The 20,058-nt window shown below is 46.3% G+C and overlaps 1 protein-coding gene across 1 annotated transcript in view; it reads right to left on the bottom strand.

Moving 5' to 3' along the window:
* Window positions 1-14,592, bottom strand: part of LOC129482542 (golgin subfamily A member 8S-like) — a 51,390-nt gene extending 36,798 nt beyond the window's left edge. Inside the window, exons 1-20 of the mRNA XM_055278524.2 lie at window positions 14,407-14,592; window positions 12,601-12,720; window positions 11,644-11,703; window positions 11,382-11,462; window positions 10,492-10,530; window positions 10,182-10,229; window positions 10,009-10,093; window positions 9,809-9,913; window positions 8,681-8,796; window positions 8,466-8,573; window positions 8,192-8,270; window positions 7,566-7,798; window positions 7,249-7,310; window positions 6,473-6,485; window positions 5,927-5,999; window positions 5,438-5,502; window positions 4,796-4,872; window positions 4,613-4,713; window positions 4,356-4,511; window positions 902-4,270 (exon numbers count right to left, since the gene is read on the bottom strand). Of these exons, the coding sequence (XP_055134499.2) occupies window positions 4,095-4,270; window positions 4,356-4,511; window positions 4,613-4,713; window positions 4,796-4,872; window positions 5,438-5,502; window positions 5,927-5,999; window positions 6,473-6,485; window positions 7,249-7,310; window positions 7,566-7,798; window positions 8,192-8,270; window positions 8,466-8,573; window positions 8,681-8,796; window positions 9,809-9,913; window positions 10,009-10,093; window positions 10,182-10,229; window positions 10,492-10,530; window positions 11,382-11,462; window positions 11,644-11,703; window positions 12,601-12,720; window positions 14,407-14,457 (1,848 nt within the window). The 5' untranslated portion in view covers window positions 14,458-14,592 and the 3' untranslated portion in view covers window positions 902-4,094. Of the gene's footprint in view, window positions 4,271-4,355; window positions 4,512-4,612; window positions 4,714-4,795; window positions 4,873-5,437; window positions 5,503-5,926; window positions 6,000-6,472; window positions 6,486-7,248; window positions 7,311-7,565; window positions 7,799-8,191; window positions 8,271-8,465; window positions 8,574-8,680; window positions 8,797-9,808; window positions 9,914-10,008; window positions 10,094-10,181; window positions 10,230-10,491; window positions 10,531-11,381; window positions 11,463-11,643; window positions 11,704-12,600; window positions 12,721-14,406 lie in introns of the transcript that reaches the window.
* Between the last annotated feature and the right edge of the window lie 5,466 nt (window positions 14,593-20,058).

Here is a 20,058-nt window from a genome sequence, read left to right as displayed (position 1 = left end):
TCCAAAATAAAAAGCAAAATAAACAAGAGTCGCATCACCAGGGAGCCACGACCCCATCCCCGCCTCCTTCCTCTGTCCTATGCTAGCAATAAATAAGTTTCCCAGCCACAAATAATTATTAGAACCTCCTCCCATGTGCCAGCTCCAACCACTGCTAGGTATGATACAGGGGCAGCCCTACCCTCTGGAATATACAAAATGTTACACAGACACAGTATGTACACCGGGGAAGGGGGGCCACCCCAGCAGCCCATGCCCTCGCTGGTCCACCGTTAGCCCCACTTTCCTGCCTCAACTATCTCTCTGAATAAGAAGATGGGAGTCCCCCTGAGGGAAAAGTTGCTATGGTGAGAGTAAGGGGGCCATCAGGCCTCCTCCAAACAAACCAACTCCACCAGCCTCTGGCTCTTAAATAACAATCATCATCATCCAGAAATTTAGGGACTCAGCCCTGGTCAAGGTGGCAAAGGGTCTGTTTGTCTTTCCCCATTAGACAGAGGTCTTGTCCTGCTACCCTAATTGTACAGGGGTTCCTGGGAAGGGGTGGTAGGGACATGGTGGCGGTGGAGACTCCAGCCCCACTTCTCCAGGCTTTGCTGACAGGGGCCTGCTTTTAATTTTTATTTTTATTCCGTGACTTTTTAAACAAATCCCATAACTTCTTTTTCATAACTTTTTTTTGTAACTTTTCGTAAAACTTTTTTCTACTTTTTTCCCACAAGTTTTTTTGCCACAACTTTTTTATATTTTTTATCCCATAACTTTTTCACCCCACAACTTTTTAAATCCCATAACTTTTTTATTTTGTGGGCATGCCAAGCATGCCCAGCATTTGCACAGTATCAATACCTTTAATACTATAGTTTTCAAGAAAGGCAAAATAAAATTTTAACGCAAAAACAACACTTTGAAACAATTTAATAATTTATTACATTACAGTAGCATCACATCAGCAGTCAATAATGCCACTCTAGGGAAAAATCTTTCAGTATTTCCATTACACATTCTGTTTACAAGAATTCATAAATTAGTAAAATTCATTCTAAGAAAACTTGGCAAATAAAGCTTTGGACTGGAATTGGCATTTCTTTCTCTGCTTTTCCTTCCCACCGTTTCTTTCTTTTGTACTGCAGTATTCATATTTTAAAATGTTTTAACTTATTTCAGAACATTAAGATAGCAGTTACATTTTTTATTAGCTATATTATTTTAAAATGACTCTTCAAGATAAAGTTTTAGAGAAACTATATTATGGATAGGACTGATTTACATTTTCAAATTTTCTAAAATTCAGCTTTGGTTTTAGAGCTGATATTTTTTCATTTCTGGAAAATCTATCAGGTTTAATCAAATACTTTTAAAGTAATTATTACATACTGCAATCTTCAAATTGGTGTTTTGATTTTCATGCAGAAATTAAAATGTGTTCAGTGGAACTCACATTTTAAAATTTTATGTTTCTGATGAACTGTAACCTTCCAATGTTGCCTTCTAAGCAAACTGAGAGCTGCCTTACACTGAATGAGGAAGAGCACAAATACTCGGCTGAATGAGGTATCGCAAAAGACGGCTTGCAGTTTGAAGAAAGACGGAAGTTATTCTCATACAATTTCCATTCTTTTTAGCTTTTTCTTAAATATATGACAAATACCTATACAAAGAGTGCTATTTCAGTCAATATGGTAAATTTATTTTCCAGACTGACTTTCAGCTTAAATATGCCAGTGTGTGATTTAATCCATAGGCACCTGATGAACACATTATTGTCAGATTGGTTACAGATGCTAAACGCTATCTGAAGGTCATTCCTAGTCACTGATATTCATCATGGTAAAAGTGAAGTGATTTCAAAGATAAAAGTACCTTTGAAATAATTTATCAATGTATTAGATAAACCCAGTTTCAGAATGATAAAAGAAAAAACGTTAGACCAAATAATGTGGCTAATTAACAGTGGTCCGATTCCTAGCCCGAGGGTTTAAAATGCTCTTAAAGTAATTGTCTTTAAACTGAACTCAAAGAATGCAAAAGCGGCAAGTTCAGAAAATAAAAGGCAAGAACAGGACTTTAAGTGCATTTTAAACCCACGGGCTAGAAATCGTACCACTGTTAATTAACCGCATTATTTGGTCCAACATTTTTTCTTTATCATTCTGAAACTGGGTTTATCTAATACATTGATACATTCATAAAATTTGGAAGAGTCAGTTGAAGTCACAAGGACCGAATATTTGCCCTCGTTCAGTGAATGCCAGCAAATCTGTTATTCCATTGGTTAAATCATATTGTTGCTCTCCTGTTAATGTCATAGAAGTATCAGGAGGATGCCAAATGCTAAATCTGGAGATGGTCTAGTAACTAGAAATCCCCACCCCAGGGAGCACACATACATATCTCCCTACGTCCTAATAATGTGATGTGTTCTGGAACACAGACATTAGAACTTCATGAACTTTGAACTGTTGAGTCTTTCCCAAGCATCATCAAGTTATGATTTAGGCAATATATGACTGAAATGCATTCATTCATCACGCATAGGCACAGTCACATACATATTGCACAAAACATGTCCCTAACTGAAACCGAGAGGTACAGAAACATATTTCACTCTTCGTAAAGAAGTTTGTGAGAAAATATAACTGTGTGATTGTATAGACACGTTTCCTAATAATACATCGACATTCACAAACAGTAGATTGCACTGCAGTTTGTAAACATTTTAAGTTGCATAAATTTCTCCTTGATTTTCAAAGATAGTATAATACTGTCTACTAAAATTCCTTTTTGTTTCAACTAAGTACTCTCACACGTATTAGTTTATAATAATGTTTCTTATTATTTTTTAAAGTGTTTTCCACTCAAGGAAAAGAAGTAAATTCCTATGTCAGAGTAACCAAGGTGGTTGACGAATAGGTATTAGCCAGAGAGGTCTAGATGGTAAAATCAATCTTCAAGCCTCAAAGAAGCTCCGTGGACAGAGAGGAATGCCAGGCGTCACACAGCTTTCCTTCACTCTAATTCATTCTTGGCTAGAGCCTGTATGCCTGTTCCAGGGACATTTGGACTCGTAAAGGATTTCTTATGATCTTCACTAAATACATTAAGAAGAATGCCAACCAGTGCCCTTTTGTGTACTGAGGCATGTAGTCATGTGATTAAAACAGGTAACATGAACTCTGACTTTAAAACGTATTATAGATACAAATGCTCTAAGCTAGGAAAGGTTTTCCACATCCACAGTCAATGATGGGAGCCTTTCATTCCTCAGAAATCATCCCTTTTTAGGTCATCGAAAAAGAGTACAACTGCTGCAGCTCGTGATGCAGTATCTTCATGAGCCCAGAGCACATACAAATCCTAAGGGAATCACCATAATACAGCGCTAATTCTTGGCACCGGGACAGATGAAACACACTCTATCCTGCACATACCTGCCAGGAGCAGGCCACTTTCCTCTTCTGTGAGATTTAAAAAGCTCCCCCAAAAGGTTATGACTCCCATCACCAATACACAGAAAATGGAGGAAAGGCTGTTTCCAGTTCTCGGCCTTTGAACAACTCTAAATGTCAGTACTCATAGTGGCATATTACAAAGTAATAAACAGTGCACACTTGGGGGCAAAGCACATATGGAGCTAATGAAGAGCTCACTGTGATTAAGATTAGATCAAACACTAGCAGAACATAGGCAAATTTTATCTGAATTCTGTAATGAATATACATGCCGCAATGACATTACAAAAGTATGGCAGCCTATTCCAAACCAACGAGAAGAATTTTTTGCAAAGAGTGAGTCTTTGCGTGTTTGAACTCCCACCACATAAGGGCAAACTCGATATGCATGCTAATGACCTACAATTATGAAATTAAAAAAGAAAAATACTAAAGGATGCCAGAGTGAACATCAGTGAAAGCCACAGAGACCCACTCTCTTTTAACTTTTTACAAATAAACTTAAACTATAAATTAGAAACACAAATAATCATGAGTGGCTCTAACATTCAAATGAACGAAATGAATTGTGTCGGAGATTAACCCCATAACTTGGTTTCTTAATTAAAAATTTCTTGGCCAGCTCTTTGATGATGATGATGTTTATCTCCTTCTTCTCGGCAGCCAAGCCCAGCAAAAGAATGGAAGACAGCCAATGCTGCCCAAGCCTGGGTGCTCCTGGTGGTCCCGCACGATCGGTTGTGCAGTAGGGTTGTCACAGGGAGGACCCTCCCTGGCCTCTCCTTGCGCAGAGGTGGTGAGGCTCACCTCACAAAGATCTTTGGAGAGAGGGAGGCAGGGATCTGAGCACAGTGGGAGCCCCCCTCTTCCTGCCTGCCCACCCCGCCTGAGGGCTGTACTCACCACCATGCTTGTCTGCAGCCCCAAGCTCCTGGGGGGCTGGGGCTCCTGGACCGGGCTCATCAGCAGGGTTCTGGGCAGCGGCCAGGAATTTTCTGTGCCCATTGTTGTAGTTGCCACAGGCCCCGATACCATCTGCTGCAGCTCCAGCAGCTTCACCTGGAGGGAGGGGTGCTCAGCTGTCATGCCACTGCCTGCGCCCACCCTCACACCCACCCCCACCCCCACCCGCACCCCCACAGAGATGTTGCACACCCTACCTTCATCTCCTTCCTGTCCTGGGCCAGCCTCATGATCTCCTCCTCCCAGTGCCGCATCTTTGGCATGGCGCCCTGGCTCTTTTAAAAGGTGATGGATTTTCCTGCGGGAGGACAGGGCTCAGACACTGGGGCCTCTCTGACGGCCCTGCAGCTCCCCCTGCCGTGCCCTGGCCTCCCACTCACTGATGGCATCGTATTTCTTGTTTCTTCACCAGCTCACTCAGGTCTGCCTTCTCCTCCAGGTGGTCCATAAAGCTGATCTGGAGCCAAAATATTGTGGTCATATCTCGGCAGTGACCTGCCCTCAGGTGGCATTTTCAAGTCATGGAGAAGGCGGAGGGGAGTACTGGCGTGGGCCAGCTTCTCCATGACTTCCTGCAGGGCCCGGTGGGTCTCCCCACTCACAGACTCGCCCCCAGTCCCTGGGGCTGGGACCACTGCCTCTGGCTCCTTCTAGGCCGAGGCCACAGGTGAGCCAGGCGCTGGCAGCACACCCTCTGCTCTTTCACCTGCTCTCGTAACCATGCCTGCTCCTCCTGGGCAGTGGCTCCAGTGGCCTTGAAAAATGCCACCTGAGGGCAAGACGTGAGCATTCTTGTAGGGGCATACACAGAAGAAATGGGGCAGAGAGGTGGAGCGCTGCCCCTTCCCTTGGGGCCTCAGAGTGCACCTGTTGGTCACAGGTGAAATGGTGTCTGACCACTGGCTCTCGGAAGGGGTGAAGGTCCAGAGAAATCAGAAGGAAGGGAATCTAAGAGCATAAAGGGGCCTTGCAGGGACCATAGAGGAAGGTGGCAAAGTGGGTGCAGGAGGAGTCAGGCTCACCGTGGCCTCCCCGCTCTCCAGGTCCTCTGGGACGCTCGGCATGGGCCGAGGTTCTCCTCCATCTCCTGTGGGGGGTGGCCAGAGGGGTCCTCAGACAACCCAACAAGGGAGGTACCGTGGGCCCACCTCTACCTCCACCCTCACTGTGTAACCCTGAGCCAGCCCCTCCCCAGAGAGGAATGAGCTGCTGTTCTTTATTTTTAAGAATCAAGATCTTGCTATTCCGCCCAGGCACACTCCCACTACTGGTCGATGTGGGAGTTCTGACCTGCTCCCTTTCTGACCTGGGCCAGTTCAGCCATCCTTAGGCAACTTGGTGGCCCCTGCTCACAGGAGGTCACCACACTGATGCCAGACTTAGTGCAGGCACCCGGTCGGCATAGTGACCAGCTGTTCTAAAGGTCTCTTCCAACTCCTCAATCCTATGCTGCTAACAGTCCCCCCTTCCTCCTGGGGCTCTCTCCTCTTCCTCTGAGCGGTCTCCCGTACCTTCTCCAGGGAGAGCCATGAGGCCAAACTGGGTTGTTAGCTGCTGGTTCTGCTTGCTGGCAGCTTCCAGGAGCTCCTAAGGGGCCAGGAAAGAGTGAGAAGGGACGAAGTTTGCCAGGTCGTCCCCCTCACGGCCCCATCCTCAGCAGCTCCCTCCCCTGGGTCTCCTGCAACTTTTGGCGGGCCATCTTGGCCACCGCTTTGCCCCAAGCTTCCTGCTGCTGCAGGTGGTTCGTTAGCTGGGTCTGCTGCAGTCACTGCCTGTGCAGCACCTCCTTCTCAGAGGTCAGCTGCTGATAGGTGGCCACGTACTGCTGCAGGTGACCCAGGTAATGGTCTGGCTGCTGCTGCAGACTCTGAGCCTCTTGGCTCTTCAGCTCCACCTGCAGGAAGACCCTGGGTGTGTGGGTACGTGGTGGCTGGTTTCCAGATTCTGGGCCCATTTATAGGGTAGCGAGAGCACTGTGGGGGCTCTGTCGGCTGCCCAGACCCCTGTCTCCTTACTCCAGGCCTAAGAGACTGCCTCGCTTTCCTAGAACCCCATGCCTCCTTCCCCAGCCTCAAATCTCACACTCTCTTCTCATTTAATCCTCAGCACCTCTGTAGGGAAAATGCTAACTTCCTTTTGAAGTTAAAGAAACAGAGACTTAGAGATGCAAAGTACTTGAATGGTGACCAGCGGAACGGAGGCTGGAATCCAGTTTTAATGTAAGGAGTCTTTTTGTTTTGTTTTAAGACAACAGTGTCACTCTGTGGCCCAGGCTGGAGTGCAGTGTTGCAATCTCAGCTCACTGCAACCTCCACCTCCTGGGTTGAAGCAATTCTCGTGCCTCAGCCTCCTGAGTAGGTGGAATTACAGGCACATGAACCATGCCCCGCTAATTTTTTTTTTTTTTTTTTTTTTTGTAATTTTAGTAGAGATGAGGTTTTACCACATTGGCCAGGCTGATCTCAAACTCCTGACCTCAAGTGATTCTCCTGCCTCAGCCTCCCAAAGTGCTGGGATTATAGGCATGAGCCACTGCGCCTGGCATAAGGAGCCTGTTATACCACTGTCTCTTCCCCTGTGACTGGGGGGCTCCATGCCTCTAGCTGGGATGATGATGTCCAGACCTGGGAGGAGCCCAGGGCTACCCACCTCTAAAATTCAGAGGGCAGGAAGCAAGAAACAGCCACAGGAATGCCCTGGGGGGTGCTGTGGTCACCAGCCCCCAGGCTGGAGCTGCCTCTGGCCTGGCACCTCCCCTCCCCAGAGGCTAGCGCCCGCCTCCCAGCCCTTCTTGGATGGGGTGGAGGTTTCCGTCTCCTTCATCTCGTCCAGCTTCTCCTGTAGCTCCTTTACTTGCTGCTCCAAATGCAGGGTGCTCTTGTTCTCATTGTTCAGGACAGAGAGAAGCAATCAGCAACCACCCACTGCAGCTAGAGACCCCAGAACTTGCTGTCTGCCTCCCATGGCACCAGGAAGGGTGGAGGCAGGTTAGAAAAATCATCCCCTCTCTCCCACAGCCACCTGGTTCACAGGTGCCTTTAGAAGTAACATTTCACGTGAGGGCTACACTGCCCCATTTTAGAGGTGGGGAAACAAAGGCTCGGAGGGCTAGGGAGGAGGGCAGGCTCCCCAGCTGGGGCAACGCACCAGCTCCTTGAAGACGCTCTGTGGCTTGGCCAGCTGCTGAAGCTTCTTCTGCTGTTCCTGAAGCCTCTCCTCCTGCTTCCGAAGGCTCTGATCTTGGACCCAGTTCAGGAGACTTGCGCGCTGATTCTTTTCGACCTGGGCCTGGAGCTCTCCTGCCACTCTCTCGAGTTGCTTCCTCAGGTGCTGCAGCTCCACCTCAGAGGGCACTGCTGGGGGCTCCGGGGGCAAGGGTTCAGCTGAGAAAGGAAGCAGCCAATAAGGGCCTCTGGATTCTCAACAAAACAAAACAAAACAAAACAAAACAAAACAAAAACCTTCCTCTTGGTGCACAGCTCCTCTCAGGCTCCCCAAACTTGGCCTCGCTGCTAATGATTCCTTGCACCTGGATGGTAGCCTGTCTTCAAAGCCACTTTCAGATAGAGAGAACTGTGGGTGGCTGACAATGGGCCCCCTTTGCTGATAGGGACACTGAGGCTCATAGAGATGACGACTTGCTGTCTCCTGGCACAGACCTCTGTCCCTCTGCCTCCCTCTCCCTTCCATCCACCCACCTCCCTAGGGCATTCTAAGCCACCCCCACAGCCCTCTGATGCCAGTCCTGCTCCCAGGTCATGCCAGCCCCATCTTACCCATCTGATTTTTGAGTTTGGACTGCAGCTCCTCTACCCGATGCGTATAGAGATTTTTTGAGATTTTCAATGTGTCAATCTGCCCAAAGCACAGAGGGAAAGGGCCCTGGAGAGAGGGACTGGTGGCTGGGCAGGCTCCCATCTCCCTCTCTGCCCCCATCCCCACAAAGCCCAGACCCATGACCATCTCTGGCTGTACTATTCTCATTTTACAGATGCCCAGAAAGATCTAGTGACCTATCTAAGGTGGGGTGGCTGAAGGGTCAGATCTCACCTCCTGCGACATTTTGCTCATACTCTGCTGCCACCGGGCCCTCTCTCCTTCTATTTGGCAAGCATATTGATCTCGTTCTGATTGGACTTGGGTCAGCAACTCCTTCAACTGCAAGAATGGGCACAGAAGTTGGGAAGGGCTGTCACTGGTCCTCACCTGCTCCTGGCCACCTGGGGTCATCTTCCTTCCACATCCCTCCCTCTGCAAAACCTCACCCGTGTTAGCTGTGTTTTCAGCCGTGCCTTCTCCTCTGTGGATTTCTTTAACCGCCACCAGCTAAGTTCTCTACTGCGGCTCGAGAACTGGATGGTGAAGAGTGAGAAGTTTCGATCTGGGGAGCCTGGGACATTCCACAGAGTGCCCCTTAAAAGGGCCAGGGCTAGGCTCAATAAACAACTCGGTCAGTAAAGATCAAGGCATTTCCAAGCCCGTAGTCTGGTTTTTAAAAGAACTCAGAAAAGTTGGAAGGGACAGGGAAAGAGACTGAATTTACAGCTGGCTAACAGAGGCCCAGAGAGATCAGATAATATTGCTATTGTTATTACTATTCTTATTACCACTGTTTGAACCTTTATGGAGTGCTTCAACAGGTACCATGCTAGCAATCCCATTTAATCCTCGCAACCACCACAGGAGACAGTTACTATGATTACTTCTATTGTGTATTTGAAAAAACAGGGAGTATTTGAGGTTAAGTGCTTGCCTAAGATCAATTAGGCAGAGCTGGGATTTGAACACCAGGTCTATCTGATTCTCTAAGCCCTTTTTTCTTGCTGGGGGTGGGGGCACAGATAAGAAGGGGAAAATTAATCTTTATGTGCACTGTTTGAAACGATGATACATTCGCATAGTCCAAAACTCAGAAAGTACAGAAAGGAAGTATCTCCCAGCCACCCTGTTGCTCTCTCCTGAATTTTTTATGAACCCTCTCAGACATGTTTTATGTCTATTATCATAGTATATACACAAACACGCGCACGCACACACATTTCCCCTCTCTACAGAAATGGTAACATATTAAAGGTACTCTTCTGTACCTTCACAGTACAAGTACCCAATACCCCACCTAGGACCTGGCCAAGACCACAGCCAGGTAAGGGCAGGGCAGGCACCTGGCCTCCAAGCTCTGTGTCCAGTGCTCACTCCCCACAGTGCCCCCCAACTCACCCACAGCAGCTGACTCAGCCCCATGCTGCCTCTAACAACCATAAACAAAAGCAGCGAGAAATGGCCATGCTGCCTTCCGGGCAGGACACTCCATCCTGCAGAAGGGACCTTTAGGCTCACTCCTCCATCTGTGAAGCCGGGCACCCAGGGGACAGGGCAAGTGGTTGAACTCACACTGATATCCTTCTTCTGTTTTGTGGCGACAGCAGAGAGAGCCCGCTCCAACTCTCCAATACACTGCGATGAGCATTGCAGGTGGCCTGCCAGATCCTTGGACTCTTCTGCAATGAGAGAGTTGAGATGGGACCCAAAGGACTCCCCCTGAAGACCTGTCAAAGTGCCAGGTTGAAGGATGACAGGGTGCCCAGATTCCTACCTTCAAAGTGTCTGAGAACACCTTTTGTTCGACACAGGTCCGTGTGGAGCTCATTTTTCTCTCTGTCCAGTATCGCGATTTGAAGCTTTGGGAGAAAAACAAAGCAAGTGCTGAAAGAGAAGGAAAGAAACATTCTCGGGAGGACAGGAGGAAACTTCACACCCTCCACTCACTTTTAGCCCCCATTCGGCCTGGTGTCTCTTCTTGTTTTCTTTCTTTTCCTATAGGAAGAGGAAGACAGAGCTCTTACCAGGGGGAGGCAGAGATGGCACAGCAAGAGACATGCCCCCAGAATGCCACCAATGCCCCAGGACAGGCCCACCCATGGGACCAGGTTATGAGAGGCCCTGTGGGGATGGGGTGGAATGTGAGGAGTGAGCCTTCTTCCCCAGGCTGGGAGTGGGTGAGATGAGACTGAGGCCTCTATGTCTGAGTGCCCCCCAAACCCAGCAGTCATGTCGCGAGGAAAGGAAATCACGTTACTTCTTCCAGTTGATGTTCCAGGTCTTTATTCTGTTGTTTCTGTGGGGAGAGTCAAATGAAGGTGATGGAGGGTGGCCCCCTCAACTCTATTCCCCAGACCAGGAAGCGGTAGGCAGGGGCCAGGAATGGATTTTAAAGGCAAAGTTCTCAGACATAATGGGAACATGAACCGGTAAACTCTCCTGAAGCTCCCAAGGACGGAGGATTTGGGTCTTTGTTGGCTTTTGCCCACAGCCACAGAACTCAAAGTCTGAATCAGGACTCTCTTGAGAGGACAGTAACATAAACCCCTAGAGATGGAGTTTGAGAAAGGCCCCTCCTTCTGGCAGCTTGTGATTTAGAAAAGGGCGTTCATTCAATAAACATTTACTGAGCACGTACAGGCCAGGTATGGTTCTTCACAGCAGATATAGGATGGAAAAGGACAGACAGAGCCCTTGGCCCTGAGGTTTCCATTCTAGGGGGCCTTTAAATCTCGGACTCTCAGAGCTAACAGAGACCTTTGATACTCACTACCTCCTCTGGAAACACAAGCCCAAAAAGGAGAGGTGGCTTGTCCAGAATCGAAGATCAAATTAGGGACTGAGTCACAGCAGAAATACAGGGCCCCTGACAACCAGTCAGGGTAGCAATTCCCCGAGAGGCAACAACCCCAGGGCGCGTGTAGCAATGACTCGAGCAGGGATGTCTGGAGAGGAGAGAGTCGGCAAAGAGGGCAGCAAAAGAAGAGCCACGCTGCATGCTCTGGGGTCCCTCCAGGTGAGGCCTGGGCACCCCAGCTCCCTATTTACCCTTGGCACCAGGGGCCCCCAGCTCTTTCTTCAGGTCCCTAAGGGGAAACCAGCCCAGGATTGGCAGCATGGAATCAGGGGACCCCACTGAACTCTTACCAACGATTCGATGGTGTTCTTTAGTTCGTTGACTTTTACGGACCTTGAATCCCAGACTACTGCCGGTTCTTGGCACGGGCTCTGAGGCGCATGCAGAGAGGAGGAGGTGGAGCAGGAGTTTGGGGAGAGGTAGAGAGAACAATCATTAGGGCTGGGGTGTGTGGGCTGTCTCAGCTGGCAGAGGGGCAGCTGGTCCCCGCTGTGTGAGGAGGTTGGAGGGCTGGCCTGCAGGGTCACTGCACCTCCACCCAGAGCCTCTTACCTCCAGATCCTTCAGGGTAGCCGATGATGTAGGGCCCTCCCCGTGGAAACCTGTTGCTGACTACAAGAGATGAGAGTGCATATGAAGATGTTCTGTCCCCCTCAGTGTCTGAGCCCTCTGACTTCCTTTCTTCCCCACCAACTGGTAACATTTTCTTTTCTGCCTATCTTGGACCTTTGTCCCATAACTCTGTGCCAACTTCTCTCATGGTTCTTATCTCCCCACCATCCCACCCTGGGGCCATTTCAATGACTCCTGATGGCAAGTGACTCTTCTCATTGTCCTGGCTTCCCCTTGAGACTGGGGATGAGGAAAATCAAACAGCAATGCTGGGTGTCCTGGGTGTTTACAGCAGGCCATGTACTATGTACTAGGGATTAACATAAAAACAACAATAACAAATCTCACTTAAACTTCACAAATGGAAGTCAAACAATACCACCTCTGTTATACAGATGTAAAAAGAGAGGCCCAAAGAGCTCAAGCAAATTGCTGTAAATCATATCCCTCCCAGACGGAGAGGCAGGATTCAAACCCAGAATTCCTTTTTTTTTTCTTTTTTTTGAGACAGAGTCTCGCTCTGTCTCCCGGGCTGGAGTGCAGTGGCACAATCTCGGCTCACTGCAAGCTCTGCCTCCCAGGTTCACGCCATTCTCCTGCCTCAGCCTCCCGAGTAGCTGGAACTACAGGCGCCCGCCACCATGCCTGGCAAATTTCTTTGTATTTTTTAGTAGAGACGGGGTTTCACCATGTTAGCCAGGATGCTCTCAATCTCCTGACCTCGTGATCTGCCTGCCTCGGTCTTCCAAAGTGCTGGGATTACAGGCGTGAGCCACCACACCCGGCCAAACCCAGAATTCTTAACCAGTACCCAACAGTCCATCCACAATTTTAGCAATTACCCTCTACTGCCCCTTGGGCCCCCCGTCCCCAGGAGCCTGGCCAGCCAAGACTCACATCCCCAGGTGACTGGCAACCACCAAAAGTGGCTGTCTCAGGGATACTGCCATTTGTTTTCCTGTTCCTCTTCTCTCCTGCTGTAACTCTACAGCTCTTTCTCTGCCAATATTCTTTAAACTGTGGGAAAGAAGAGCAGTAATACTCATGAGAACTGTCAGCCCCTACAGCCACATCCTCCTTTACAGTTTTTACAAAATACTCTTATACACCATCTGATGTAATGACACCAACAACAGTACAAGGTGTTGTCACAATCATTTAGTGACTGAGAGGGATTGATATCATGGCTAGAAAACAGAAAAAAGCGATACTGTGACTTTGAAACTCAGTCTTCTGACTCCAAGCTCTGAGGTTTTGCCAAGAATCAGCAGCTGCCAGGGGCCAAAACCAGAGGCAGAGGTAGAAAAGTAAACATTAAGTAGGCAGGAACTGTATGCCGTGTGGTTTAGAGTCAGACATTCTCACACGTCTGTTAGTGTGAAGAAGTGCACCAGTACCTCTCAAACTTTTATATCAATGTGTCCTCATGGCAGAAGGCAGCCTTTTTGTTAAATCTGGGAATTTAGCAGAAAGAGGACAAACCAAGTCTCATTTCAGAGAGAAGTCTGGTATACTCTTAGAAACCTATGTGACTGTCATCCCTAAGTACATTCATGTTTTTTCTCTTGATCTCAAGAGAATCAAGGGAAACTGATGCTTCGGAAAGATGTCCCACATTTATCCTGTGGCACTCAAAGTACCCAAGGTGGAGATAATATGAGCAAGATTCAAGCTGTCAAGTTCAGTTTCCCAAGATCTATTCCACAGAAGATGAGCAAATCTCACTTCAGAGACCACTGACTGAAGGGCAGTCTGGTCCCAGAACCATGGAGAATTAGAATATGAGATAGAGAACTGAGAAAAAAATGTTGAAATCTCTCTGGAAAGTAGAAGCCTGGGAGAAAACCAAACCAAAACAATTATCCCATTGCCACCCAGAGACACTGTGAATCTTTTCAGCTCATGGGGGAAGTGTAGGCTTTTCCCACTGTCAATGTCTATGTTAAGGGAGTAAGACAGCCTGAAACCTCTTGCTCCTAGGTCCCATAATCTACATTCCCTTTGCAGCTGGAAATTTGTGCTGTGACCAGAGGAATCAGAAATGGGGTGACAACGCTTAGGGGACTGGGTCATAAGATCAAAGGCTGGTCTTGCGGTAACGACAGTTCCTAGGTGGATTGTGACATCACTACATTCCAATCCTCCTGGTCGGGGGGGAGGGACCACATCAGCACAATGTCCGAGTTGCCGCTCCACAATGGGGGAGGGAAACACAGGGTTGGGACCCAGCTCCTTGGAGATGCCAGCGCAAAGAGCCCAGGGAGGTCCACCTTGAGGCAACAGGAGGGGAGGGCAGAGTCTGCAGCAGGGAGCTCCAGGAGTCACCAGCCCAAAGTCACCCAGGGATGACTGGCGAGGGCGGGGCCTGGGGCTGGGGGACCGAGGTCCTTGGAGACACGAGCCTAAAGAGACCAGGGAGGTCGAGTTTGGGGCGGCAGGAGGTGAGGGCCCAGTAATGGAGTGGGAATCCCCAGGAGTCACCCACCCGAAGTCACCCTGGGGTGACTGACGAGGGCAGGGACTGGGCTGCTTGCTGAAGGGGCAGGGCTGACTGACAAGACTTTGGTGGGTGGAGCCCAGAGGCGCCAGGGTTGGGGGGCCCAGTCCGGTGTGCCTCAGGAGTGGTATGGACTCTGGCAGTGGTCTTGTCATCGGAGGGGATCTGTGGCTGGGTTGGGGGGTGATGACCTGGTGCGTTTTTACCTTTGTCTTGGCTACAGCCAATTTGCTCTGTCGAGTTTCTTCTGCCATCATGGGGTGGGTAGGGAGGTAGGGTTGGGGCCACGTCAGCGAAATCCCAGCAAGCACTAATCGACGCTTCCAGTCACCTACCAGGCAGCTGTGTGACTGAGCCAGAGGAGGCGTAACCAGGGCCCCAGTAGAATGCAGAATAGGGGTGTGGCCTTAATGCTCCAAGCCCATTGGTCAATGACAAAGATGAAAAGGAAAGGGGGGGTGTGGCTGGGCCCCAGTGTGTCCAGAGGGACCTGTGGCTCACAAGGAAAGCTGCCCATGCAGCCACTGCCTTGCCCACTCTGTGAGAGGGGAGGGGCCAGCTTTTGCTTTAAAATTTTTAAAAATGTTATGTGTGTATACTTTATATATATATATGTGTGTGTTTCTGTGTATGTGTATCTGTGTGTTCCTCCAGAGCTGTCTTCATTACCCAGCTTCTATGCAAGGTCTATGATTTTCGCCTATATTTTTCATCTTCAAATACAGTAAAAAAAATTACCAGTACTTCCTTAACTGAGATACAGATCCTATAAAAATGGAAAATCCATAGCATGCTTGATCATTAATGAAGCAGACTGTATTATCCAACATTCCAATAAGATAAAATAATCACAATGATTCTCTTTGGTGGAAAAACGTTTATCTTATTCTCCTATGTTATTGTTAAGATTTTTTTTCTTAAGAAACATGTCTAATATCTGTAAAAACACAAAGCTTTGGGGGTGGGTGCAGTGGCTCAGGCCTGTAATCCCAGCACTTTGGGAGCCCAAGGCGGGTGGATGACCTGAGGTCAGGAGTTCGAGACCAGCCTGGCCAACAGGGTGAAACCCCATCTCTACTAAAAATACAAAAACTAGCCAGGCGTGGTGGTGGGTGCCTGTAATCCCAGCTATCGGGAGGCTGAGGCAGGAGAATCACTTGAACCCAGGAGATGGAGGTTGCAGTGAGCCAAGCTCACACCACTGCACTCCAGCCTGGGTGACAGAGCGAGACGCCATCTCAAAAGAAATAAAATAAAATACAAAGTAAATTTTAAAAGTTTTCAATTTAATAAGCACTCAAAGCTCTTTACCAATTTGAAACAAATACAAGGTCCATTTTTCTAGAATCACTTGGCTTCTCTAAGCCTTGCAGATGAAACTGAATTTCTCACTTGATACTTGGCTATGACTTGCAATCATGAAAACCAAGAATTGTGTTATGTCACTGTGTACTGCTTGTTACCTGTATTTCACACGAGGCTGGGATCAAGGGTCGAATCTTTCATGATTTGCTCCATAACCTGTGCACTTCTTATCCCAGACCAAACTAAGCTTTTGTTTAGAGTTCTACAATTTACCGTTAGTAGACAAGAGTGGTTCTCAGTAATGTAGTCTCTGGACTAGCAGCAGCAGCAGCACCTGAGAACTTTCTGTAAGTGCAAATTCTCAGGCCCTACCCTGGACCTGGTGAATCAGAATCTCTGGAGTAGGGCTCAGCAATCTGTGCTGCAGTAATCCCTCCAGGTGCTCAGGAGCCTCTGGCATACAGCAGGTAGAAAAATGTGTTTCCTTCTGTAGGTCCAAAGCCAGGGATACTATAGGTTCTATCTCAATATGAAACAATGACATGCAATTAAAACACTCAACTCTCCTTCCTACTCCCACCCTCCATCCAATGTGTTTTATTTTTATGAGTTCAATAAGAAAACAAGTGGCAGTCAGAAGTTTAGTCTAAAAAGTATATTTACAAGTATTAGTTCTCATCCAGCCTGACCTCATACAAAACCATTTACATCCTCTTACAGCTAAAATTTTTAAAAAGTATCTTCACAATCTAAGTCTCAGGCACACTAGGAGTTCTATAATAAAGCACCAAGTAGATTGGAATGTCCAAACTTACTAGAGAAGTGGAATCATTGGCTATATTTTCAAATTGCATTCCAAGGAAATTTAAGTTCTGAATTTTTTTCACCTTCATACTTCCAACTTAATAGAATTCCACCAGAACACTCCATTCCTTCAAAGCCTCTAGCCAGGCAAAGTTTTACTGTATTACTTCTTGCTTTCAATGGATATAAAAGCAGCGTCCTGGTAGGCACATTTTGTATGCCTGCAAAGATGCAGAACTAAACACTTCTATCTGTTCCACGTTAAAACGAAAGTCCTGTAAACCTTGGATGGTGAGTGTAATACTTCAGCACTAGCACCAAAGCCTCAAATATGAAAAGATACCAAGAACAGCACTAGCAAAGAAAACTAAACTCTCAGCCAGGAGCAGTAGTTCACACATGTAATCCTAGGACTTTGACAAGCCAAGGTGGGAGGATTACTTGAAGTCAGGAGTTCAAGACAAGCCTGGGAAGCACAGCAAATTCACATCTCCACAAAAAATTTTAAAAAACAGCTGGGCATGGTGGCACATACCTGTACTCTTAGCTACTCGGCAGGCTGAGGTGGGAAAACTGCTTCTGCCCAGGAGTTCGAGGCTGCAGTAGCTATGATTATGGCACTGCACTCCAGCCTGGGTGACAGAGCAAGACCTAGGTAATTACATTCTCTCCTGCTCCTGTTTACACAAAGATCACTAAGTTAAAACGCTTTCCAATATGGCAGGATAAAAATTAAGTGAAATGTGACTTTGGAGTTTGGAGGGAGAAGGAAGGAAGGAAGGAAGGAAGGAAGGAAGGAAGGAAGGAAGGAAGGAAGGAGGGAGGGAAAGAGGGAGGGAGGGAAGGGGAAAAGGAAAAGGAAAAGAAAGGAAAGGAAGACCGAAGGAAGGAAGGAAGGAAGGAAGGAAGGAAGGAAGGAAAAAGAAAGAAAGAAAGAAAGAAAGAAAGAAAGAAAGAAAGAAAGAAAGAAAGAAAGAGAAAGAAAGAAAAAGAAAAAAGGAAAGAGAAAAAAGGAAGGAAAGAAAGGAAAGAAAAAAGGAAAGGAAAGGGAAGGGTAGGAAGAAAGAAAAGAAAAAATAAAATGAGATGACAAATTACTTACTAGGAGAAAGTTTTTGTAACCTCAATGACAAATAAAAAGTTTGTATCCTTAGCCTATAAAGAAATCTTTAAAATTACTCAGAAAAAAAAAAAATGATTTTCAATAAAAAATGGGCAATGGAGAAACAGGCACTTCTCACAAAAATAAAAATGGCCAATAGGTATATAAAAAAGATTCAAAAGCACTAGAAATCAATGAAATGTCATGAAAACAATGACATTTTCTGTATAAAGGCACAACGATGAAAAATGGAAGGGGGAACCTGGAGCTCTGTCCCTGTTGGTGGGAGTATAAACTGAGCCACTTTTTCTGGAGGATAATTTGAAAATTTCTATTAAAGACCCTAAAAATTATTACCCTCCAGAAATTCTACTTCTATGAATTCAGTCCAAAAATGCTTGCTCGAGTCCATTAAAATGTATATATAAGAAAATTCACCTCTGGGGTGCCAATGATTAACTTAATATACATCCAGCTATTAAAAATGATGATGCCAGGATATATTTACTGCCACAGAAATATGCCCAAAATATAGTAAGTGACAAAAGACTATCTATTATGATTCTACTTTTCAAAATGTTTACATGCATAAAAAAGTATAAAAAGCAACAAACCGGCTGGGCACGGTGGCTCACGCCTGTAATCCCAGGACTTTGAGAGGCCGAGGGGGGGCGGATCATGAGGTCAGGTGATCCAGACCATCCTGGCTAACACGGAGAAACCCAGTCTCTACAAAAAATACAAAAAAAATTAGCTGGGCCTGGTGGCAGGCGCCTGTAGTCCCAGCTACTCGGTAGGCTGAGGCAGGCGAATGGCGTCAACCCAGGAGGCAGAGCTTCCAGTGAACTGAGATTGCGCCACTGCACTCCAGCCTGGGCAACAGAGTGAGACTCCATCTCAAAAAAAAAAAAAAAAAGCAACAAACCAGAATGTTTTGAGTGGCAAATTAAAGATTTTTTTTAATATTTGTCATCCAACTTATTATAAAAAGAATGTGATTTCCTTTATAATCAGGGAGAAGTGTTATTTTCATTTATTTATATTTAAATCTCTTTTCTTTTTCTTATTTTTTCTCCCGTATGTATCCCATTTAGGCTAGAATCCCTTCCTCTTCAGGGAAACCAGCCCATTTTTGGGAAGTGCACTACATAAAGCTGCCCCATCTTCATTTATTTTAAGAGATCTGGAGACATTTTTGTTTCAAATTTGTTTTATTGTTCTCAGAATATTTTTTTAATATATGAAATTGAGGAAAAGACAAAGGAAAGGCTGACTCCCTACCCTACTGGGGCTACTCTTCCAATTTTTGCTGCTATTGTTATGTATTAATATTCACTGGGTATAAAAAGATGGGCAGCCCCTTAGATCCTTTGTTCTTATCTCTTTCTCATAATCCTACTTCATTCCTTCATTCACTTATTTTTAAAAGGGTCGTGTGTACAAATACATAGTTCAGAAAAATTTTAAATAGAACCATAAAAGCTGCAGTAAAATCCCATTCACAGTCTTATACTCCTTCCACAGCCAAACACTTTTAATTGGTTTCTTATATATCTTTTCAGAATTTATCTTTGCAAATACACATGTATATTCTTATTCTACTCTTCTCTACAACACAAAAAGTAGCATACCACACATAAGATACCATTCCTTTTTCCTCTGAAAAAAAAAACACACACACAATATATCCGAGTTCTTCTAGACAAGTACAGAGTCTTTCTCATTCTTCTTTTCAGCTGCACAGTATGCATCATTTGGATGTACCACAGTTTACTTAACCAGTTCCCTGTTGGCGGACACTGAAATCATCCCTATCAATCTATTACAGGCAATAATGCCAAGCATAACCACCTACACACACCAAGTTCATTTCTGAATCTGCCTTGATGAAGCCTCTGTTTGAGTCACCATAAGGTCACAAGGCTGAAAACTTAGTCCCTGTTTTAGTTTTCATTATGTACAGCAGTATGTAGCAAAAGACTCCCTCGGGCAAAGCAAACATACTCTTTGGGGATTTACTTCCTAATAGTAAATGGATAAACAGAACACCAAGGAGAACCATAAAAATGAAAAATATTAGCTGGGTGTGCAGCTATAGTCCTACCTACTTAGAATCATTTGAGCCTAGGAGTTTGAGGCTGTAGTGAGCTATGACTGTGCTACTGCATTCCAGCCTGGGTAACAGGGCGAGACTCCATCTCTAAAAATAAAATTTTAAAATGAATAAAGGCCAGGTGTGGTGGTTTATACCTATAATCCCAGCACTATGGGAGGGCTAGGTGGGAGGGTCACTTGGGGCCAAGAGTTTGAGACCAGTCTGGGCAACATAACGAGATTCCATCGCTACAAAAAAATTTTACAATTAGCCCAGTGTAGTGGTGCACACCTGCAGTCCCAGCTACTCTGGAGGCTGAGGCAGAAGGACTGGTTGAGCCCAGGAGTTCGAGGCTGCAGTGAGCTATGATCACACTATTGCCCTCCAGCCTGGGCAACAGAGCAAGACCCTGTCTCAAATGAATGAATGAATGAATGAATGAATGAATGAAATAATGGCCCATGCTCAGCAAGACACATTACTGACTTTTGAATGTGAGGGGGAAAAAAGGAAATAAGCCAACTAACATTTCCATAGCTGTAAAAATGAGAA

This window comes from Symphalangus syndactylus, chromosome 5 (genome assembly GCF_028878055.3).
Source record: "Symphalangus syndactylus isolate Jambi chromosome 5, NHGRI_mSymSyn1-v2.1_pri, whole genome shotgun sequence".
In the NCBI taxonomy this organism is placed as follows: domain Eukaryota; kingdom Metazoa; phylum Chordata; class Mammalia; order Primates; family Hylobatidae; genus Symphalangus; species Symphalangus syndactylus.
Note: the sequence above shows the minus strand (reverse complement) of the source record. Positions and strands in the feature narration are given on the sequence as shown.